General features: G+C 37.1%; 1 protein-coding gene across 2 annotated transcripts; it reads left to right on the forward strand.

Moving 5' to 3' along the window:
• The first annotated feature begins 1,641 nt into the window (after positions 1 to 1,641).
• Positions 1,642 to 22,628, forward strand: LOC130846357 (N-acetyllactosaminide alpha-1,3-galactosyltransferase-like). Of its 2 annotated transcripts, none has more exons than XM_057724546.1 (6): positions 1,642 to 1,710; positions 3,433 to 3,518; positions 5,412 to 5,444; positions 8,607 to 8,660; positions 17,706 to 17,843; positions 21,619 to 22,628. In XM_057724546.1, exons 1-6 carry the CDS (start codon positions 1,708 to 1,710, stop codon positions 22,310 to 22,312), a joined length of 1,008 nt encoding a protein of 335 aa, XP_057580529.1. In that variant the 5' UTR covers positions 1,642 to 1,707; the 3' UTR covers positions 22,313 to 22,628. The 2 variants fall into 2 exon arrangements, with proteins under 2 accessions (XP_057580529.1, XP_057580530.1); XM_057724547.1 differs by lacking the exon at positions 1,642 to 1,710 and adding an exon at positions 2,576 to 2,716.
• Positions 22,629 to 24,589: the final 1,961 nt, after the last annotated feature.

Consider the following 24,589-nt stretch of genomic DNA (forward strand, 5'->3'; position numbering starts at 1 on the left):
TGTGATCCCAATGATAACCACAAAGAAAATAGCTATAGAATGCATACAAAGGAAAGAGGAAGAATTTCAAATATTTCACTACTGAAAAATCAACTAAACACAAAAGAGGACAGTAATCCAGGAAATAAGGGACAAAAATGCTATAAGGCGTATAGAAAGCAAATAGCAAAATAAGTAAGTCCCTCCTTATCAGTACTTTTCTTTAAATGCAAATGAAAATAAAGGTAAAAGCTTTATTCTCACAGAGTGGCTGGGATGAACAAAGTCATGTGAAAATACCCACCTGAGTGACTAAACAAATTTTTCTCTCTCTGTTCCTTTTCACTTGTCCTTCTTGTATTGTTTTCCTGTTTATTGTAATGACACCTTCTTAATTGTAAGCCATCTCAAGCACTTCCTGAAAGGAGATGGGCTTTCAAATAGGTTTCTTAATATTATTTTGCCTGTTCTATGCCTCACCACCTTATTTGCCCAACTGAAAGGTATTGCATCCCCTGGTTCCCCCACTCTTTATCCCTCCTCCAGAAGACACTTTTCACAATGAGATTCTCACAACGAGAGAGTATGCAAAATTCCATATGTGGGTGGTGAAGGTGGCTTCTGAATACAGCTTAAATGTAAATAGATTTTAATTTCCTCTCTTTTTCACAATGGATGATTAACATTGATCTATCTTTCATTTCACTGACCTTCTCTTCTGTAGCATTCAATCTGTCTGTAAGCCCACCCACCAACATTTCCATTTCAAATATAGTACTTCTAAAGTTCTAATATGCCATTTTAAACTACTTTCATTTATCTGCTGATTCCTGTCTGTTCATTCATTTTGATCAAGCTGTCCACTAAGTTCTCAAACATTTTTATAGCTGCTTTAAAGTCCTTGTTTACCATAACCAACATCTGAGTTATATTGGGGTCTATTTCTTGTCACTATGTGTCACATATTCCTGTTTCTTTGCATGTCTAGTAACCTTTTAAAATATGTATACCTGACATTATGGATGACATTGTAGAGACTCTGGATTCTGTTATTTTCCTCTGTAGAGTGCCGATTTTTGTTTGAACAGTTAGTTAACTGATTGGGATCCAAATTCCAAACTCCATTTCTCCTGCAGGGGCATCAACTGAAATTACTCAATTTTTATAGGCTCTTAGATGTTGCTATTTCCTGGGGAAACTGAAGTTTTTGCTATGCATGGACAGTTAAGTTGTCATCTAAGGTTTTGGTCAGAGTTTCTATGCTGACTTTGGGGTACCCCATTCTGTGTATCCCTCTTTGGGGAGTTTCTCTATTACATCTCCTTTACATCTAACAACTCTATCCTCACTCCTCAAGTCTTTCTATGTGAGTTCTAGCCACCTAACACTGGGTGAATTGAGGGATAACCTCAAATGAAAAGCTGTATACATGTGAATTTTACCTCCTTTCAAGGATTGGCCTGTTTTTTGTCCCTCTCCTTTGACTTCAGATAATTTTATTTAACTTTTTCTTTCAATTTTATCCAAAGCTTATGGTTATTATCTATGGGAGCATTAGTCTGGTATAATCTACTCAGCTGTGACCCAAAATAGATTCTAATTCTGCGCTCATTTAACTTAATGATCCTCCTTCACAACTTTCTTTTTTCCTTCTAGGAAGAATGGAAATCAATAGAAAATTTCTAATATTGATGTGGACATAGATTTTATTTCCTGTATGGTTCATGTATGGTATGTATTATTTCAGGTAACTAAGCCACCAGTGAATAGTAATGGCTTCCTTATTCATTTTCTGAATGATGTCTTTCAGTGAGCTGAAGTTTTTCTAATTTTGATGAAATATAATTTACCATTTTTTCAGCTGCTATTTTCTGTCACCTAAGAGACATTTATCTACCCCCAAGTTACAAAGATATTCTCCTAACCTTTTCTCTCAAAAATTGTGGCTTTAGCTTTTATGCTTAGATCTGTAGTTCATTTTGAATTAACTTTTTATATGGTGTGAAATACACACAAAAACATGGGTGAGTTGCAAAACTTTGGCATGAAAATTGTCAAATGCAAAGAGTGCATCAGTACAATTCTATTTATATGAAGTTTTACAGCAGGACCAACTCAGCTATGGTAACGGAAATCAGAAAACTGGTTTCCTGAGTAGGGGAAGATAGTGACTCCAAGGGGCACAACAAAAGTTACTGGGGTCATGGAGATGTTGATATCTTAAAGTGGTTTTTACATACACATGTACATTTGTTACAAATCCAATGAACTATACACTTAAACTGCATGTGTTTTATTTTATGTAAATTATACTTCAGTTAAAAATGTATTAGGAAGCTTTAAAAAATCCCAAAGGAAAGAAAGAAAACTAAGTCATCTATGGTTTTGTTTTTTTTTAATTGGACAAAATCTAGTCCCTTGGTAATGACAATGAGAAGCTACTGGCATATGAATTGTTAAGGCTACAAGTGCCTAATTCTTTCATCATCAAAAGAGAATTTGATGACATCATCAGTCACAGAAGACTGAAATAATAAACACACAAACTGAAGTGCGTCACCAAACCAACATTAGGTTATCTGATTCATGATTTTTCAAATGTCTCAAAATGTCCTGCCTGAAAACTGTCTACTTTCTTAGGATTCTCAACATAAATTCCCAAACCACTATACCATAAATGTTAAGACCTCAAGAAGAAGCTATATAAAATTCCCATGTGATCTCTGTAAAATAAAAGGTAAGAGTTTGTCCTTAATGTCAACCATCAAGCCATATCTAATTCCTTTTTGCACACAGAGAATTTCATACTCCATAGATTACATATCACAAAGGAGCTTTGTTAACTTGATGGCTCAAATTCCAAGGTCAATGCCCAAATAATCTAAAAATTATAGTTTAGCCTCCAGCCAGTGGCCTGAATCAATTTTATATTCAAATACTTTTGAGAAGGGGCATATATTTTATGCTGTTAGCAGTCCTATCATCTTTCTTAGAATGGTCTTCATAATATTGTTTAATTAAAAATAAGTGATAACTTCCTTCATAACTATACAACTCTTTAGAGTCCAAGTAAGTATTTTCATAATGATCTCTTTCTCTGACACCCACCCTGTGAGCTAGGCTTGGAAGTAGCGTTTACTTTCCTGTAGGAAAAAAACCTTTGTACTTTAGAAAAAGACAAATAAAGGTTGTAAGATCTCTTGTATCAAGGTCAGCTTAGGCTGGTTAATGTCCTACGTGTTTGGGCAGCTAGCTCAAATAAACAGTGTTTCTACTGACTTAACTCTATTTTAATATACTGAGATATCTAAGGAGCGCAGATGCCTTACATCCCAGCCAGTTATCTGTTACCTCACCTAGTTTAAGTCATGGAGAGGTAGGATTCAACACAGCATAATCTGTGTACATTGTGTTTTATTTAATCTAGTTTTATCTGTTTCTTTATCTTCCCAGGAAAGAATGAGATACCAAAAGAAAACAATTCAATTGCTGTTACTTTTATTGTTTCTATGGGTCTTACATAGAACATATCATTTCAGGTAACTTTAAAAAATTAATGATATTTTATTCTAGTGTTGGTAAGGGTCTGGTATGTCAGAAAGATGATAGGTTCTTCCCTTGAATGAATCAGCATTCAAATATATTGATCCAAATATAGCCAATTATATCCAAATAATATCCAAATATATCAGCATAAACATAGACTTCAGCATAAAAGTTCTTTGTTTCTAATGTGATCAAAACTAAATGTAACTTTTGTAGGCCCATGTGTGTGAGGAGTAGAACTGTTAAGCTACCAAGACAGTTACCATGTACTTATGTCAGTGTAATGTTAGTACAAGTTATAAACTGCCATTTTAAAATAGGTGGCATTTTTAATTTTTTATTCCATTAAAAAATTTTTTTTTATTTAAGAATTTTTATTGGGATACAATTGACATACAATAAACTACATATATTTTAATGTACAATTTGATATTTTTTCTTATTAGTAATGTATGTATGGCAATCCCAATCTCCCAATTCATTCCCCCCCAACCCCCCACCCCCACTTTCCCCACTTGGTGTCCATATGTTTGTTCTCTAACATCTGTGTCTCTTAAAATAGGTGGTGGGGTTTTTTTTGTTTGCTTTTGTTTTTTATTTATTTATTTTATTGGCTGTGTTGGGTCTTCGTTGCTGTGGGCGGGCTTTCTTTTAGTTGCGGTGAGTGGGGGCTACTCTTCGTTGTGGTGTGCAGGCTCCTCATTGCTGTGGCTTCTCTTGTTGCAGAGCACGGGCTCTAGGCACATGGGCTTCAGTAGTTGCAGCACATGGGCTCAACAGTTGTGGCTCACGGGCTCTAAAGCACAGGCTCAATAGTTGTGGCGCAAGGGCTTTGTTGCTCCACAGCATGTGGGATCTTCCTGGAGCAGGGATGAAACCCATGTCCCCTGCATTGACAGGCAGATTCTTAACCACCGTGCCACCTAGGAATCCCTAGGTGGCGTTTTTTAAAAAAAGAAATGTCCCTAATATTGGTGACTTCAGACACTAAGTGTGGTATTTGCCCTCCACATATTTGAGCAAGTAGAAAGACTTCATTGGCAATTAGCAAATTTCATTGGCTTTTTGTTTGTTTGGTTGGTTGGTTGGTTGGTTTTTTTGGCCTCACTGCGCAGCTTGCAGGATCTTAGCTTCCCTATCAGGGATTGAACCCAGGCCCTCAGCAGTGAAAGTGCTGAGTCTTAACCACTGGACTGCCAGGGAGTTTCCACAAATTTTGTTGTTTAAATGTTGTTAAGTAAGCTTCTCTGTCATTTGTATCTCAAGTAATTACTTTGGCTTTTTTTTTTTTACGATATAGCATATAAGGTAATAACTGCAGTGACTTTTATCATGTTTATTACTGTATCTCTATAACCAACAATATACTTGGCATATAGTGTGTGTCAGTCTATTCAAACTGCTATAACAAAATACAATAGACTGGTTGGCTTATGAACAACAGAAATTTCTCAGTTTTGGAGGTTGGAAGTCCAAGATCAAGGCACCAGCAGATACGATGTCTGCTGAGGACCTGCTTTCTTGTTCATACAAAGCCATCTTCTCAGTGTGTCCTTCCATGGCAGAAAAATCTCTGCCATGGGATCTCATTCCTAAGGGTACCAATCCCATTCACAAGGGTTCCATCCTCATGACCTAATCACCTCCCAAAGGTCCAACCTCCTAATACCATCACACTGGGGGTTAGAACTTCAATATATAAATTTGAGGGGGACACAAATATTCCATGTACAACCTTATATGTTCAGTAAATATTTGGTAATATTAGGCAGTAAAATTAGGTAATAAAATGAATGGATTTATAGGGGTATAACTCTAGTCATCTTAAATGTGGAAACCCTTTATATAAGTTTGAAATTAATCCAATGCTTTTCATTTATCCTAAGCACAAAGAAACTACAGAGGATATATCAGTGCTGGTAAGTTTCTGTCTACAAATATGCTATGACCTCTTCTTTGAAGACAAAATCAGTTAGAGGGCAATGGACTACCTGCAAGTCCTTGGTTCCTATAGGCAGATAAATCAAAGCAATTTTACAAATAGGCGTTGGAGATATTTGTTTAAGGTCAGAGTACTAGGAGTCAAAGAAAGAACAGACTGGCAGAGCACCATCTCTGATTAAAGGAATGAGACCTGGATAGAGAAAACCTGTTGCAGAAGCCAGAACCCTGCTTCTAGGAAAGTTGGGGCCTTTAAAGCTCTGGGAAAACACACAGGAGTTGCATGTGAGCTAAAAGACTCTCAGGTATTAACCTCATACCACCTACAAAATCAGGCCATCAGAATGTGTGCAGAGAAGAAACTTCCCCAAAGATTGTCCAAGATTCAATATCATAAGATGTTCCTCAGCGTCTCCCTATAGTCATGCGAACAAACATAGTGAAGTGAAAGCAACTTTCCTTTCTGTTGCTTGCTGTGTGCAGCGCCTTGTGTCTCTGATGGTTCCATGATTTATAACACCCCCACTAAAACCAAGACTCCATACTTGGGTGAGCTGTGCTATGCATGAAAATAATAAAGAACGTTTTCATGTATAAGGCAGAGCAGGGCACTGGAACTTTCAACCACCTGAAAAAAAGCAGGAAAATCCTAGGCAAAGGTGGGAACATTTAAGGAAAATTGGCTGCAGCAGACGCTGGGAGGAAGAATGGATTAAAATAGTTTCTGCCAAAATGTACGCGGGTGAGTCAAAAATTATCCGCACTCCGGTTGTATTAAGATTTCTGTTGGCCACACTGTCTTTCAGTGCTTTCCGTTCAAGGCTACTGTCTCCCCAGTCACTGCTGCGGAGGTGTGAATGTGTTACATTGGTTCATTTGTAACTGTGGTGTAAGCAAAAATGGGTGCCCCACATGTGATTTGCATGAAAGAAAAGCAGCGTGCAGTGACTCGTTTGTGATCTGAGGGTGTACCTGGTGTCGTTATTTATCGAAGACTGTGCGTAGTATGGAGAAAGTGTTTTGTCACAAAGAAGTGTGTATGAATGGACAGAGAAGTCCAAGGAAGCTCGCACAAGTGTTAGCCATCAAGAAGGAGCTGGACGCCTGTCCACGTGAAGACATGAAGACAGCGGTGCATTCGTGGCTTGCAGCTCAGCCTAAGACATTTTTTAATGAGGAAATACAAAAGCTTGTTGACAGATGGACAAAGTGTATTGAAAAGCAAGGAGATTATGTCAAAAAAAGATGTATTTGTCTTTCCTAAAAGTTAATTAAAATAAATTCCACAGCCAGAGTGCGGATAAGTTTTGACTCACCCTCGTATTCAATGCAAGAAACCTAACAATCATTCTCTCATTATTAATGTTAGTTCTCCTTAGCATCAGGATTCTATAGCCTTAGCACAGTAATACTCATCATTCAAGGCATCTCTATCAATGGAAGCAGGCACCTGGTCTCAGCCACACTCTGGCGTTGCAATTCCTCCCATCTGTGTACATAGGCACAAAGACAGTCTCGTGACAGATGACTCAGCTCCACAGCTGCCTAATCACCCAGCATTCCAAGGGTGTCCCAGCCAGGGTGCTCTTAGAGTATTTAGGAAAGAGGAAGAGTAAGGACTCAGGCACGGTTTCCTCTCTCTTCATCTACCGTGCGACTGTGCACAAGAGAATCAAAGCTCTCTGTGCCTCAGTTTATTTCACAGGGGTAGATTAAATTAGATGAATACTTAGGAAAGTATTCAATAAGTATGAGTGATCAATGAAGGGACTCTAAACTCATCTTCCAGATTAGGGAATACTCCCCTTAGGAAGAAATATTTAGATGAGACCTAAGGGCTATGTGGGAATTAGCTGGTGGAAACTGTGGCATGTTCAAGGAAGTAACAAAAGGCCAGTGAGACTGCAAAATTATCAGTGTGGGACAAGGTAGGAGAGGCGGATGGAGCCAGATGGTGGATGGTGAAGGGCCAGATTATGCAGAATATTGTGGGCATAAAAGGAATGTAGACATGATCCTTACGACCATGGGAGGCCACTGGACACTGTTAAACAGAATAATGACATGGTAACACTGGAGCTTCAGAAACATGCTATTGGAAGCAGAGTGGAAATATATGGAGAATGAGTTGAAAAGGAGCAACACAAGGATAGGCAGAGGGTAGCACATTGCTAATTATATGGCTAGAAATATGAAGATTATATATTGTGCTGTTTACATTTGGGTACCTTTGACAATTTTCATACTGTGCAGTCTTTTTTCGAAGTGTACAGTGAGGCCACTTAGGAGGCGATTGCAGTAGCCCAGACGAGAGATGATGCTGACTTGAAGTCATGTGGTGGCTGGGAATGGAGATAAGGGATGGATTTGAGAAATGTTTTGGAGGTAAAACCAGCAGGGTTTAATGATGTGTTTGATGTTGGGATTCAGGGAGTGCTCTGAGTATAGAATGACTCTTATATTTCTACCTTGCAAATCCAAGCAGATCCAGAAAGTTAAGGCAACATATGAAGAGATGATGACTTAACATTAAACATCTTCATTTTGTAGTGTCTCTGCAAAGTTCAAGTAGAAAACTTCAGAACACAGTTGAATATACAAACCTTAAATTCATGGGAGAAGTATTGTTCTATATAGGAACTTGAAGCAACAGGAAAATGCCCAGAAGATTGTCAATTTTGATCAAATAGAGGGCCTCAGAAAAACCCTTCTGAGAATAATCATCAAATCAAGGCTGCTAAACAGATAGGATATTTAAGGCTAAACTTCGATAGAAAATAGAGATAAATTTTCACCGTGACATAAGGAAAAAATACTCAGCACTGTAGGTCAGTTTGGAGGTGAGGTGGCAGAAAGTTGAGGGAGCTTTCATCTTATGGCTGCTATTTTCTCTGTGAATTAGAAAATGAGAATGGGAACTGTGGAAACAGAAAAAGACTTCTGGGAAGCACAGAGAATTAAGTTGAGGGTGGAAATCATGATTTTCCCGTGCTACCACCATCGAAGTTCATTATTATTTTTCTTACTGCTTCATGCTTATTTTGCATTTTACCTCTGATAAGCTCATGACTTGATAGACACTCATTTCTCTCAAACTCTAAAAGATATAATGTGACTCTTTGCTTTATTTTTCCTGATAGGTCTGTGAATACTCAAACAGAAGAATTAAAGCTATCAGACTGGTTTTTTCCCAAGTAAGTATTCCACATCTAACACACGTGAGATTAATCCTTAGCTTGCTCAATGGAAGTTAATAGATGGCAGCAATACGATGACCTGAATTCCAAATGCTGGAGAGCAGATGGATCTCTGATTGTATTTTAAAAAACAAGCAGTAGCCAAGACCAACTGGGAATGGACATTAAGACCTACATCCTCCATGAATGAGGATTTAGATGACAGAAACACAAAAGGTCCTAGAATGACGGAAGGTCAAAAATGTAAGGGTATATCTGAGATCATTTGGTTGATTCTCCTCATTTCACCAATGAAAGAACCAAAGCCCAGATCAGGTAGATGGGCTATCTGTACACTTCATGCTTTAATACAACGGCTTTCCTCTGACCTCTCTATCTCCATCATCTTACTCTACCCACCTATCTTTCACTTTGATGCTGTAGACCTGAGGACTTCTCAATTAAAACTTTTGAGAGGAGACATCCAGTTATTGGATAATGGTCCATGACTCATCCTCCCATAACATCATGACATTTGTCAGATCTAATCAGGGCACAGAAAGCACACCAATTATTTAAACAGAGAATTTAGTATAAAGAATTGCTGACTGAAAAACAAATACAGTATGCTAACACATATATATGGACTCTAAAAAAAATGGTACTGATGAACCCAGCAGGGCAGGAAAAAAGACACAGATGTGGAGAACGGACTTGAGGACACAGGTGGGAAGGGGACGAAGTGAGAGAGTAGCACTGACATATATACACTACCAAATGTAAAATGGGTGGCTAGTGGGAAGCTGCTGCATAGCACAGGATCAACTCGATGCTTGGTGATGACCTAGAGGGGTGGGATAGGGAGGGTGGGAGGGAGGCTCAAGAGGGAGGGGATATGGGGATATATGTATACATATAGTTGATTCACTTTGTTGTGTAGCAGAAACTAACACAGTATTGTGGAGCAATTATACTGCAGTAAAGATGTGAAAAAAAAATTGCTGTTAACAATAAGGTTGTTAACTAGGTAACTTGAAAGACTGAAAAGAGAACTCTAAGGTGTTATGGAGGGAATAACTATAGGAAGTAATTATTTTCCCTAGTGCTGAAGAAACAAAAAGAAGAGGGTGGAATTATTAAACTTTAAAACTTAGAGAAGAATCTCACAGATCTTAAACTCCAATACTGCTCAACTGGTGCTGGTGCCTCTGAGCTCTAGGGAGGCCTCTTGGGGCAGAGAACCAGCCCTCTAAGGAGGGACACAGTGAGACTGGTTTTGCAGGTGTTGGAAAAACTGAAAGCTGGATTCAACTGCTGCTCAGGAAAGGAACTGCTATTGCTGTGGCGAAGACGCATTGCTGGAATGGAACTTTCAGGAAGAGGATGCAGATAAGAAGCCACAGGAAACAGGAAAGAGCAAGTGGCTTCTTCCCTCAGCCTTGTAATTTTCCTCCAATGCTCTCTATTAGCAGAGCCTAACAGGGTGCTCATTGGCACCTGGAGAAATGTGGTTTGCAGTATCCCAGCTCAACATAATAAAGCAGGGTATAGCGTGGTGGGTTTAGTTATGAAAGACATTAGCTTAATAACTGACACAGCGTCCCACTAACAAGACAGGTAAGTTATAGCCTCATAATTCAAGGTACTGATCAATCCCAACAGTTAAACAAAGGAGAAAATCATATAATCATTTAAATAGATTCCAAATAGGCTACTGATAAATTTCAATTCCCATTGTTTTTTTTTTTTCTTTTCTTTTTTCTTTTCATCTTTCTTTTCTTTCTTTCTTTCTTCTTTTTCTTTTTCTTTTTCTGCTTAAACAACAGAGATTTATTTTCTCCCAAGTCCAAGGCTGGAAGTAGAAGAGCAAGGCGTTGGCAAGTTCATTTTCTCTTGAGGCCTCTCTTGTTGGTTTGCAGATGCCTATCTTCTTGCTATGTCCTCACATGGCTTTTTCTCTGTGCACAACCCTGGTATCTCTTCCTCTTCTTGTAAGGAAACAAGTTCTATTGGATTAAGGTCCCAGCCTCTGACCTCATTTAACTTCAATTACCTCTGTAAAGGCCCTGTCTCCAAATAGTCACACTGGGGATTAGAGCTTCGACGTATGAATGATGGCGGGGTGGACGACAGTTCAGTCCATTACAGGTTCTGAAACAGCTAATAGAATGTTTTTCCTTCAATTGCACTTCAATTCTTATTGCATTTTTCATTTTTTCCCCTTGATGACCATTAATGTTGAACACATTTTCATATGAATATTGGCCAGTTGGATATTCCCTTTTGTAAAATGCTAGTTCATATCTCTTCCCCTCCCCACTCCCCATTGGATTGTCTATCTTTTTCTTATAGATTTGAATTCATATAAACTTTCACCATTTTAATCGTTTAAAAAAGTTCAATTCAGTGGCTATCCAATTCCAGAATATCTTCATCACACCAAAAAGAAACTCTGTACCCATTAAGAAGTAACTTCTCATTCCCCTCTCCCCAATCCCTGACAAACACTAATCTGCTTTCCATCCCTCTGGACTTACCTATTCTGGACATTTCATATGAATGGAGTATATTATGTGTTCTATTTAATGTCTGGCTTCTTTTACTTTGCATGTTTTCAAGATTCATCTATGTTGTAGCATATATCAGTATTTCATTCCTGTTTATAGCTGAATAATATTCCACTGTGTGGACATCCCACATATCCGTTTGTCAGTTAATGGACATTGAGTTGTTTCCAGTTTTTGGCTATTATAAGTAATGGTGCTATGAACATTCATGTATAAGTTTTAATTTGAAATCATGTTTTTACCTCTCTTGGGTATATATTTATAAGTGGAATTACTGGGTCACATGGTAATTCTTTTTTTTTAATGATATTTTTTAATAAATTTATTTATTTATTGGCTGCATTGGGTCTTTGTTGCTGCACATGGGCTTTCTCTAGTTGTGGCGAGTGAGGGCTACTCTTCATTGTGGTGCATGGGCTCCTCATTGAGGGGGCTTCTCTTGTTGCTGAGCACAGGCTCTAGGCACCTGGGCTTCAGTAGTTGTGGCACACGGGTTCAATAGTTGTGGCTCACAGGCTTAGTTGCTCCACAGCATGTGGGATCTTCCTGGAGCAGGGATCAAACCTGTGTCCCCTGCATTGTCAGGCAGATTCTTTTTGTTTGTTTGTTTGTTTGTTTGTTTTGTTTTGGATTTTTTATTGTGGTAAGATATATATAATGTATGATTTTTTTTTAAGCTCTTTATGGGAATATAATTGCTTTACACTCTTGTACCAGCTTTTGAGGTACACCAAAGTGAATCAGCTGTATTTATACATATATCCCCATATCCCCTCCCTCCCGCGACTCCCCCCCACCCTCCCTGTCCCAGTCCTCTAAGGCATCACCCATCATTGAGTTGATCTCCCTTTGTTATACAGCAACTTCCCACTAGCTATCTATTTTACAGTTGGTAGTGTATATGTCTATGCTACTCTCTCACTTCGTCCCAGCTTCCCCTTTGCCCCCCCACCCCGCTAACCGCATGTCCTCCAGTCCATTCTCTACATCTGCATCCTTATTCTTGCCCTGTCACTGGGTTCATCAGTACCATTTTTTTTTCTTTTTAAGATTCCGTATATATGAGTTAACGTAGTATTTGTTTTTCTCTTTCTGGCTTACTTTGCTCTGTATGACAGACTCTAGGTCTATCTACCTCATTACGTATAGCTCCATTTCATTCCTTTTTATGGCTGAGTAATATTCCATTGTATATATATGCCACATCTTCTTTATCCATTCCTCTGTTGATGAGCATTCAGGTTGCTTCCATATCCTGGTAATTGTAAACAGTGCTACAATGAACATTATGGTACATGTTTCTTTTGGGATTATGGTTTTCTCTGGGTATATGCCGATAGTGGGATTACTGGATCATATGGTAGTTCTGTTTGCAGTTTTTTAAGGAATTTCCAACTGTTTTCCATAGTGGCTGTACCAACTTACATTCCCACTAACGGTGCAGGAGAGTTCCCTTTTCTCCACACCCTCTCCAACATTTGTTGTTTCTAGATTTTTTGATGAAGGCCATTTTGACCAGTATGAGGTGATACCTCATTGTGGCTTTGGCTTCCATTTCTCTGATGATGAGTGATGGTGAGCATCTTTTCATGTGTTTGTTGGCCATCTGTATGTCTTCTTTGGAGAAATGTCTATTTAGGTCTTCCACCCATTTGTGGATTGGGTTATTTGCTTTTTTGGTATTAAGCTGCATGTGCTGCTTGTATATTTTGGAGATTAATCCTTTGTCTGTTGCTTCATTGGCAAATATTTTCTCCCATTCTGAGGTTTCTGTGTTGCCTTTTCATTTTCTTGTTAGTGTCTTTAGATGCACAAAATTCTGTTTTGATTAATTCCAGTTTATCTATTTTTTCTCTTTCAATGCCTGTGCTATTGGTGTCATACCTAAGAAACCACTGCCAAATGCAAGATCATGAAAATTTACTGTAGTTTTCTTCTAAGAGTTTTATAATTTTTGCTTTTACATTTAGATCTTTGACCAGTTTTGAGTTAATTTTTTATACAGTATGAAATAAGGATCTAATTTCCTTTCTTTATGTGGATAACCAGTTGTCCCAGCACAATTTGTTGAAAAGACTATTCTTTCCCCCATTGAATGGTCTTGGCACTTTTATTTGATCATAGTTGTATGGGTTTATTTACAGACTCAATTCTATTCTATTGATCTATTGATCAATACATGTCTATTCTTATGCCAATAACCACACTGTTTTGATTACTGTATCTTTGTAGTAAGTTTTGAAATCAAGAAGTGTGAATCCTCCAACTTTGTTACTCTTTTACAAGATTGTCTTGGCTATCTGGGGTCCCTTGCAATTCCTTATGAATTTTAGGCTCAACTTGTCTGTTTCTGCAAAAAAAAAAAAAAGGCAGTTGGAAAATTGATATTGTATTCATTTCCTAGGGCTGCCATAACAAACCACCACAAACTGGGTGGCTTAGAACAATCGAGATTTATTTTCTCTCAGTTCTGAAAGGCAAAAATCCAAAATCAAGTTGTAAGAAGGGCCAGACTTCCTCTGAAAGCTCTAGGGAAGAATCCTCCAATCTGCCTCTGTCTTTACATGGACTTTTTCTCTGTCTCTCCTCTATGTGTCCTTTAATCTTCTTATAAGGACACCTGTCACAGGATTTAGGGCCCAACCTAATTCAGAATGACCTCATTATAATTAATTCCATCTGCAAGACACTATTTCCAAATAAGGTAACATTCTGATGTTCCAAGTGGACTTTAATTTGGAAGAGACACTATTTAATCCCTCTACAGGTAAGGATTTTATTGAATCCGTAGATCATGTTGGGATCTATTGCCATCTTAGCAATATTATGCCTTCCAGTTCATAAACACCAGATGTCTTTCCAATTTTATGGCCTTCTTTAATCTATTTCAACAATGTTTTGTCATTTTCATTGCACAAATCTTGCACCTCCTTGGTTACATTTATTCCTAAATATTTTATTCTTTTTGATCCTATTGTAAATGAAATTATTTTCTTAATTTCATTTTCAGATTGTTCATCTCTGGTGTATGGGAACACAAATATTTTTTGCATGTTGCCCTCATATCATGCAACATTTATTCATTCTAACAAATTTTTGTAGATTTCCTAGAATTTTCTCTGCTAATAGAGATAGTTTTACTTCTTCCTTTCCAACTTGGATGCCTTTTCTTTCTTTTTCTTGCCTAATTGCTCTGGCTAAATTTCCAGTACACTGTTGAATGGAAGTGGATAAAACAGACATCCTTGTCTTGTTTCTGATTTTAGAGGGAAAGCTTTCAGTTTATCAGCAATAAGTATGATGTCAGCTGTGGGTTTTACATAGATGCCGTTTATCATGTTGTGAAAGTTCCTTTTTATTCCTAGTATGTTGGGTATTTTTATCATGAAAGAGTGTGGGATTTTGTCACATGCCTTTTCTGCATAAGTAAAAATGTTCATGTGTTTCTTCTTTAATTTTATTAATATGGTGTTATACATTGATTAATATTTGTATGTTGAACCAGCCTTGCATGCCTGGAGTAAATCCCAGTTGGTCATAGTGGGATTTTAACATGCTGTTGGATTTAGTTTGTTAATATTTTGTTGAGGATTTTTTTCACCTATATTCATATTGGATATTGATCTGTAGTTTTTTTGAGATGTCTTTGTCTGGCTTTGGCATCAGAGTAATTCTGACCTCATAGAATGAGTTAAAGTTCTTCTATTTCTTCAGAAGACTTTGAGAATAATTGGTATTAATTCTTTAAGTGTTTGGTAGAACACCAGTTAAGCCATCTGGTCCTTGGCTTTCTTTGTTAGGAGATTTTTGATTACCTTTACTTGTTATGGGTCTATAAGATTTTCTAATTCTTCTTGAACCAGTTTTAGTAGTATGTGTGTTTCTAGGAATTTTTCTATTTCATCTGGGTTATCTAATATATGGTATATAGTTGTTCATAGTATTCTCTTACAACCCTTTTTATATCTGTAAGGTATATAATAATGTCCCACTTTCCATTCTTGATTTTAATAATTTGAGTCATCTCTGATTTTTTCTTGGTCAGTCTAGTGAAAGGTTTGTCAATTTCATTGATCTTTACAAAGAACAATTTTTGTTTCATTGATTCTATCATTTTTTCTTTTTTCTCTATTCAGTTATCTCTGCTCCAATCTTTATTATTTCTTCCTTTTGCTTGCTTTGGTTTTAGTCCCCCCCACCACCCAGTTTTTTCCCTTTTTTCCTTAAGGTAGAAGTTTAGGTTATTAATATGAGCTCTTCCTTCTTTTTTTAATTTTGATGTTTACAGCCATACATTTCCTTCTGAGTACTGATTTTCACTGCCTCCATAAGTTTTGATATGTTATATTTTCATTTTTATTCATGTCAATGTATTTTCTAATTTCCCTTATGATTTGGGGGGTTTCTTTGCTTTTATTTCTTCCTTTGTGATTTTTTCCTTGGCACACTGGTTGTCTGAGTGTGTTGTTTAATTTCCAGATATTTGAATGTTCCAGATTTATTTCTGTTACTGATTTCTAATTTCATTCCATTGTCATTGGAAAAGATGATTTGTGTGTTTCCAATCATTTTAAGTTTATTGAGATTTGTTTTATGGCTTAACATGTGGTCTAGCCTGGAGAATTTTCCATGTGTATTTGAGAAGAAAATGTATTCTGTTGTTTGGTAAAGTGTTCTGTGCATGCCTAATTCTTTGTTTTGTCTGCTCAAATCTGCTGTTGAAACCTTAAAGTGAATTTTTTTCATTTCAGCTATACACTTAATTTCAGAATTGCTATTTAGTTTGTTTTCATAATTTGTATCTCTTTATTGATATTCTCTATTTGTTGAGACTTTGTTCTCCTGGTTTCCTTTAGCTCTTTGTCCATGGTTTCCTTTTGTTCTTTAAGCATATTGTAAATAGTTGATTTAAAGTCTTTCTAGAAAAGCTCAATGTCTGGACAGTTTTCCCATTAATTTTTTTCCTGTGAATGGGCTGTACATTCTTCTTTATTTGCATAACTCTTAGATTTTGGTTAAAAACTAGACATTTTAAGTATTATAATATAGTCACTCTGGAAATCAGATACTTTTGCCTCCTCAGAGTTTGTTGTTCTTGTTTGCTGTTGGTTATGTTTGTTTGTTTAGTGGCTTTTCTAAACTATTTTTTAAAGACTGTATTCTTTGTCTTGTTTGGTCTCAGAAGTCTCTGTGCCCTTAGCTTGTGGTCAGCTAGTGGTTTGACAGATTTCCTTAAGTGCCTAAACCCTGAGAGAGAGGGAGGTATTGGAGGGCAGAAGGAGGAGGAAAAGGAGATGAAGGAGGAGAAATAGGAGGAGGTGAAGAAGGAGAAGAAAAAAAGAGAAAAGAAAAGAAAGAAAAAGAAAAGGAAACAAAGAGAAAAAACTACTTACAGTCTTTGAAGATTGGCTCTGTGTTTGGGCCCTCCTTCAACACAGCCCAGCTATTTACAACTCTGCCTTAGCCTTCACTTCCTGTGTGCACTGAGCCTAAATATCAGCCAGAGGTGAAAGCCTAGGATCTTCAAAGATCTTTTCTGAACATGCATTCTGCCCTGAACATGTGCATGAGTTTCTCAATTTCTTGTTATACATGGGATCTTATCAAAGCTCTTACTTTCCAAGGAACTGTCTTCCAAATGTTTCCTCCCCTGGCTTTCAGCATATCTAGTCTTTATTCTAACTGTAACCTTTTGACCCAGGTGGCAGGGGCTTGTTCTTTTTAAAAAAATATTTTTAAGGAACACCCTCCTCTTAGCCACTTTTCCATTCTGAGAGAGTTCTGAGTTAAGTGAAAGAAAGCACTATGAGTCAGTCCTTCAAGGAACTCTCAGGTAGGTCAAAACAAACACAATGCCTTGGGAATTAGATCCACTCTTCTCCCCTCAGAATCAGATACACTGAGAACATGGTTTGGTGTTTTCAATACTACTGCTATACTGGGAAGGGAGTTGGTGCTAGGCTAAGTTAAAATAACACAAAGCTTTTCTACAGCTACCATGTTGAGTCTTTTTTTTTTTTTAAGATAACTTTTGCTTGGTTGCTCTAAATCTTTGGCTATCTTCCAAAGTTCTGACAAAGTTGATTCTGACAATGTGCAGCAATATTAATACTGGCAGCATTTCAGATTATGAAAACTGGGAAGTTCATTTTAAAAAATATGGCCTATGAAAATAATCAATGTCCAAAAGCCTAAGATAGTAGATTTTGTTCAAATATAAGAGAAATTGTTACTTTAGACGTTGGGCAACATTTCAACTATGTGTCCTCAAATATCTTGAAATCACAGTATCACTGGATCACAGTATCAGTACATGTACTTTTGTAGTGATATAGCCATTTCTGATAAACTGCTTCTTCAGTTTATCAGGATCATCAAAGCTTTGAGTTAGAAGTAAGGAAATGCTACAATCAGACATAGGCTTTATACATTAGCAATATCTACTACAGTTTTATTAAAAAGTATTTTGTTCATAGTTCTTATGTCTTCCTTACAGTGCATCAGGTCTCTCAAACGTGACTACCAACTGGTCAGCTCCAGTTGTGTGGCATGGCACTTACAGTGAAGTGGCATTGGAAAATTATTACACAAGCCATAAAATTACCGTGGGGTTGACTGTGTTTGCTGTGGGAAGGTAGGTATTGCCAAATGTCCTTCACATTCAGGATTCTTATTGCAGAAATTGGAAGATTATCAATAATCCCACCTCAAGAATTTAGAAAAAGTAGAGCAAAACAAACAAACAAACAAAAACCCAAAGAAAGCAGAAGTAAGAAAATAATAAAGGTGAGAGCAGAAATCCATGAAATTGAAAACAGAAAAACTAAAGAAAAAAAAATCAATGAAATGAAAAGCTGGTTCTTTGGAAAAAATCAATAAAATCCATAATCATCCAGGAAGACTGGCAAAGAAAAAAATTAATGCAAATTACCAATATCAGGAAAGAAACAGGGCATATCACCTCAGCCCTTGCAGACTTCAAAAGTTTAATCAGGAAACACTATAAAATACTCTACACACATACATTTGACCACTTAGATGAAATGGACCTTGAAAAGCACAAACAACTACAACTCACCGAACATGAAGAAGATCATTTGAATCCAGTATAGCTATTGAGGAAATAGAATTCATAATTTTAAAAACTCCCAAAGTTTCCAGGCCCAGATGGTTTCATTGGAGAATTCTACCAAATATTTAAAGAAGAATTAACATTAATTCTACAGTCTCTTTCAGAAAAGAGAAAAGGAGGAAACATATCCCAAATCATTTTATGAAGCAAGTGCTACCTTGATATCAAAATCATACAAAGAAAGTACAAAAAAGTATTAAGTTGAACAATGTACATATCACCCATTAAAATTTATTAACTTTACAGTAACTTGTTATTAAATATTGATAGCAATTTATTGCTTAAAAAAAAGAACACAGAAAGAAAGAAGAAGAAAGGGAGGAGGGAGGGAAGAATCTTTACAGAAGAAGCTTCCCGTGTACCTCCTCCCTAGACCCATTCTGATTCCTTCAAGTTGCTGCCCCAGGATCTGTAACAGGGCACAGAGTGACCCCATGCTGGGGGGGGCTCCTACCTTCAGGACACAGATGGAGTTTCTGCTTCCTTCCCACACCCCCTCAATAGAACACACTAAGTCTTGCAAGGGTCCGATGTAAGGGAAGGGGCACTGAAACCAGAGCTTCATTAACCTCACCATGAAACCCCCTCTCTGTGTTAAAGTACCCCCAAAAGTCTCGGGAATGAATGGCATCAAGTTCCTCTGATATTAGGAAAATAGGTGGGACTGAAAATAGGATAGATCGAAAGTATCTATATGGAACATTTAAACATAAATATCTGCTACAGGGAAGAACAAATAGGCCAATATAATAAAACAGAACACCTCATGCAATTGTTAAAGACTTTCTATTTATTGACAATGACATTGTAGACCTGCAGGGAAAGACTTCCATAAATGATGCTGGAGAAAGTCAATGTCAACATGGGAAAATTGAAATTGTACCTCTACAGCATATCACGTACAAACATATACAAACATAAATTACCAGGTAAAGACCAAAAATTAAAGGAAAAACTATAATATACCTTCATGAACTCAGGATAGAAAAGGATTTCTTAATCAATACATGGAAAATTTCTTAATCAATACATGGAAAATACTAATCATAAAGGAAAAGGTTGATAAGTCTGACTATCAAAATTAACTTTACCTAAGAAAAAAAATCACAGAAACCCAAACTGAAGGCCATTCTACAAAATACATGGTAGGGGTCATGACCAGCAAGGAGAGGAAGTGACAGAGTGGAGAGACTAAGGAGACATAGTGACTAGATGCAGTGTGTGTCCTGGATTGGATCCTGGAAACTAAAAAGGCCATTGAGGGTGAAACAGGTGAAATCCACATAAAATCTGTAATTTAGTTAATAGTATTTTACCACTGATAATTTCCTAGTTTTGATGAATGTACTATGGTTATGTAATATATTAACATTAGTGGAAGGTGGGTAGAGTATATACTGGCATGCTATAATATATCTGCAACTTTTCTGTAAATTTAATAGCATTCCACAAGAGAAAGTTTTTTAAAAATTGGAAAAAAAAAGTTTTGCCATTGTAGTGGCAATAAGTTTTTTTTTTTTAATTGTAAATGCCGGACATTAAACTTTTGATTGATTTCTGAGACATCCATTTTATTTTATTTATTTTTTTGGCCGCACCGTGCAGCTTATAGGATCTTAGTTCCCCGACCAGGGATTGAACCCGAGTCCTCCACCATGAAAGTGTGGAATCCTAACCACTAGACCACCAGGGAATTCCCTGAGACATTCATTTTAAAGACATCCACCTCAAATAAAAATATTGTCAGCTGTGTGACATGTTTACTAGCTAAACAACTAGATAAAGAGCCAGGTCATCCCCTTCATGAAATTCCCCTTTGAGAAAGCCCTGGGTAATCTGATCTACACAACTGACCACGTGCACGACCCTGCTTTTTCCCTCCCTTGCTTTAACTTTTGCTCTTATGTTTAAAATTTCCCAATAAAAAGTGAACTCGCAAAACCATAGGCACCCCAGCCTCAACCCCAATAAAGGCAGAACCCCAGGTCCTTGTGTTTCTCTCTCTCTTTCTCTCCCACCCACACCCCTCCAAACTGTAACTTTGCTGTGTGGCCCTGTGCATGCCAGAATTTGTGATTAATAAAGCTCATTTTCTCAAAGTTTCCTGATGGTTGTTGTTGAGGTGCCCCTTGCAATTATAATAAAAATGACAAGGGCTGGTCCAGCCATAATGTAGGCTCTGGTAGTGCCTGTCAGGGAGCAGGGGTGTCTCATCACAAGTAGTAGGGACTCAAGTGAGTGCCCCCAGGCATTCCTAGCCAATAGCATCACTATTAGTAGGCTGAGACTGATACAAAACAGCCCTATACCACACCATACACAAAAATTAATTCAAATGGATAATAGACTTAAATATGAAAGATAAAACAATAAAGCTACTAGAAGAAAATGTAAGAGAATATTTTCACTACCTTAAGGGGACAAAGATTTCTGAAGTATGACACAAAAGCACTAACCATAAAAGAAATATGGATAAATTGGACATTGGATTTGAGTTGCTAGCTTCCACCTCAGTACAATATTTTAAATGATATTTTTCATAATGTACCTAATAATTTTAGATATTCCAAACTAGAAAGTTTTCTCCTGACCCCATCTGTTGTATTTCTTAAAACTCTGATCAATATACAGAACTTATTTTTAAAGGTTATATAACCATCATTTGAACTAGTCAAATATATTACCTTTTCTTTCTTGAATTTACCTGAGGCCATTTATTACTAAGAGAATCTTTAACTGGCTGGAGAGACTGGAAATGACAAACTTTTGTTTTCCAGTCCACCAATCTTAGCACCATATTAAAGGGCACAAGGCAGAATAGGAAAGACAAGGCAGACAGTGGATACCAAGCATGTCACCTCTGACCTTTTATGCATAATTATCTATTCTAAATGCAAGCTATAGACACCAATAACTGCTCTTGCAAAGATCCATGACCTTTCCTGCCTACGACCTCCAAAGCAAGCCCCCATTGCTCTGATAACCCTGAAAACTCTGGCTTTTGTTTTGCACTGGGCTCTGTGCAGTTTCTGATCCCACCAAGTTTCATTCCCTTTCATGTGAAATTCCTCTTCTCTCCTGTGATTCATAAAACCTCACTGGGGAGAGGAAAGGCAGATAATTTCACTTTTATACTACATAAATACAACTCAGAGGACATATCTAATGTTTGGTTACTTAGTAGCATTTTTGGTTAAACTACAGTCAGTGTAATTTAAATAGTATGTGTTCCACTAAACTATAAGATGAACTTAATTGCTTCTTATTTACTTCACAGATACACTGACAGCTATTTGTACACATTTATATCATCAGCTAATAGATATTTTATGGCTGGCCAGAAAGTCATAATTTATGTCCTGATAGATGACTTCTCCAAGATGCCTTGGATAGAGCTGAATCCCCTCCGTACAGTGAAAGTTTTTGAAATAAAGCGAGAGAAGAGATGGCAAGACATCAGCATGATGCGCATGAAGACCATCAGTGAACACGTTGTAGATCACATCCAATATGAAGTTGACTTCCTCTTCTGCATGGATGTGGATCAAATCTTCATAAGAAAATATGGACTGGAGACTCTGGGGGAGTCAGTAGCTCAGTTACATGCTCATTGGTTTAAGACAAGTCCTACAGAGTTACCTTATGAGAGAAGTCAGTTATCAGAAGCATATATACCTATTGGTAAGGGAGATTTTTATTACCATGCTGCTGTATTTGGTGGTACTCCCATTCAGGTTCTCAATATTGCCAGGGAATGCTTCAAAGGAATCTTGAAGGACAAGAAAAATAACATCGAAGCAGTGTGGCATGATGAAAGTCACTTAAATAAGTATTTCTTTCTCCATAAACCCACAAAAATCTTGTCACCAGAATACTGCTGGGATATGATTGGAATTAATAGTGATATTGGCACTGTCAAACTCTGTTGGGCTGTTAAAAATTATAACTATCTGAGACAAACAGGGTTATAATTTTATAACCCTTCCTTTGTGTTTCTAAATTTAAAAGCATCATTTTGTCTTAGCTTTAGAAAATTAGTACTTGGCAAATCTTAGCACTAAAAAAAGTCACTAACAGAATAGCAAGCTCACCAAAACAGTTTATTTATACTTTTCCTCACATTCTTTTTGAATCATATAACATATAGCAGTTGCAGAATGAATATATTGACATCAGATGGAGATATAGTATTTCATATTTTGTGTGAACTTTGAGGAAATATTATTTTTGGATCACATTGGACAAAATAGAATCTGTCAGGAAAAAATGAAACCTGAAATATTTTCATCAATCCAAGGAGATATATATTTCTTATATTGCTTAAGGAAAGGGATTGTCAAGAGGTGTGGATATGGGAAATCAATGCAACTATACAAATCTACTCTCTACGTAAAATTTTGAGGACATGAAAGCTGCCACCAGATGGGCAGACAGTTAATTAGAAAACTTTGGGTCATTCAAAGAGAAATATGTATTTAAAAACTACAGAGTTGTTTGTTGTAAAAACTAATGATAAGAGAATTTTAAATATAGAGAGAAAATTGAAAGTCCTCTTGTACTCTCCCTTTGAAAACCTATCAGTATTTCCTTTATATGCATTTGTATGCTCACCACATGAATATTCAAAGCACACATGCGTGTACGTGCATGTATGCTTATGTACTATTTTACACAAATTGACTTGTATCACATACATGTACACGTACATGCACGCATACACATTTTATCAGCAGTCAGTGTCTAGTTAGGAAAATAACTAACTACTGTTCTAGGTATTTCAAACAGTTAAATTCAAACAGAATTTAACACAGGGAATTGGACATATAGGTGATAAAAGAGCTGAGGAGCAAATAAGTTATATGTATATATCTCTGTCTTTCACATCTTCTTTATCCATTCACCTGTTGATGGACTCTTAGGTTGTTTCCATGTCTTGGCTATTGTAAATAGTGCTGCTATGAATACTGGGATGCATGTAGCTTTTTGAATTAGAGTTTTCTCCAGATATATGCCCAGGAGTGGGATTGCAGGATCATATGGTAACTCTACTTTCAGTTTTTTAAGGACCTTCCATATTGTTCTTCATAGTAGCTGCACCAATTTGCATCTCCACCAACAGTATAGGAGGGTTCCTTTTCCTCCACACCCTCTCCAGCATTTATTATTTGTAGACTTTTTAATTATATATATAATTTTTTAATTATATATATATAATTTTTTAAATGAAGACAATAGCACTCCCAGGGCTGGAGTTAAAATTGTAGGATTCCAGAACGAGCTAGAACCTAGCATGAATTGTCTGCCATGAGACGAGACAACAAAGAGAGGATTTTTAGTCACTGCTAGAGATGCCACCCAAAGGAGACAAAGAAAGACAGACAGAAATATACAGGATTTTCCCTTCTACCCTGCTCTGTTCTGCTTGTGTTTTCCATTTTCTGGTGCTATACGAGAATCAGATGCAACAGAGTCTGGGAAACGTAGGTCTCTGCTACATTGGGCAGAGTGTGGAAAAAATGATAGAGACACAAAAGTAAATAGACAAATGGCTGCCACAGCCCACCCATTCTGCCTTGAAACAGCCATTCTCATCCTTCTACTCATACCTAACTCTCATAAAACAACTTCATGTTTCCACTTTGCAGAACTGAACTAATTTTGTGCAAGTAAAGACTCACTTTCTTCTCAAAAAGGTGAAACACAAATTACCAGCTGACATAATTTCCCTCACCATGTCCAGGAACCCCAGATGACATGAAGTCCTCTCCCTTGGGGCAGTATGTGGCTCTTCACAGTTTGGTGAACTCTGATTTAAATTGTAAAGAAGAGAACTAACACTCCTCATTAGGAAAGAAATTGTAGAAGAAAGAAATAGGGGAAATAACTGGTTAACATATAAAGATATACATTTATATATAAATATATATTATGTTTCTATTTGCAATAAAAATATAAGAAAAATGTGCAGGCCTGCTGCAGCCTTCATTTTTCTGGCTGGTTACAAGGTCAAGTTCATATTTATCATATCTTTCTTCTACGACCCATTTCATGTTCCTCACCCTCTGTTAGAAAGCTTGGTTGAACAGGGTTCTTTACCTAGTGTGGTGGCATAAACCTTTGTTCTGTGGAATCTGAGTCTTTGGTGGTTCTTTATGTATTGGATTGCTGGTTTTCTCTTAACAAAGACTGTTGGATACAAGGCTCTCAGGGAACACCTTGAGTTCTTAACACAGTCCTCCTTCTGTTAT

The sequence above is a fragment of the Hippopotamus amphibius genome, chromosome 2, assembly GCF_030028045.1.
Source record: "Hippopotamus amphibius kiboko isolate mHipAmp2 chromosome 2, mHipAmp2.hap2, whole genome shotgun sequence".
Taxonomy (NCBI): domain Eukaryota; kingdom Metazoa; phylum Chordata; class Mammalia; order Artiodactyla; family Hippopotamidae; genus Hippopotamus; species Hippopotamus amphibius.

Excerpts from the sequence above, each read along its gene's own strand:
- LOC130846357 (XM_057724546.1), top strand. Across the intron at positions 5,445-8,606 it reads CAGAGGATATATCAGTGCTG|GTCTGTGAATACTCAAACAG; the intron begins GTAAGTTTCTGT and ends TTTTCCTGATAG. Across the intron at positions 8,661-17,705 it reads TCAGACTGGTTTTTTCCCAA|TGCATCAGGTCTCTCAAACG; the intron begins GTAAGTATTCCA and ends TCTTCCTTACAG.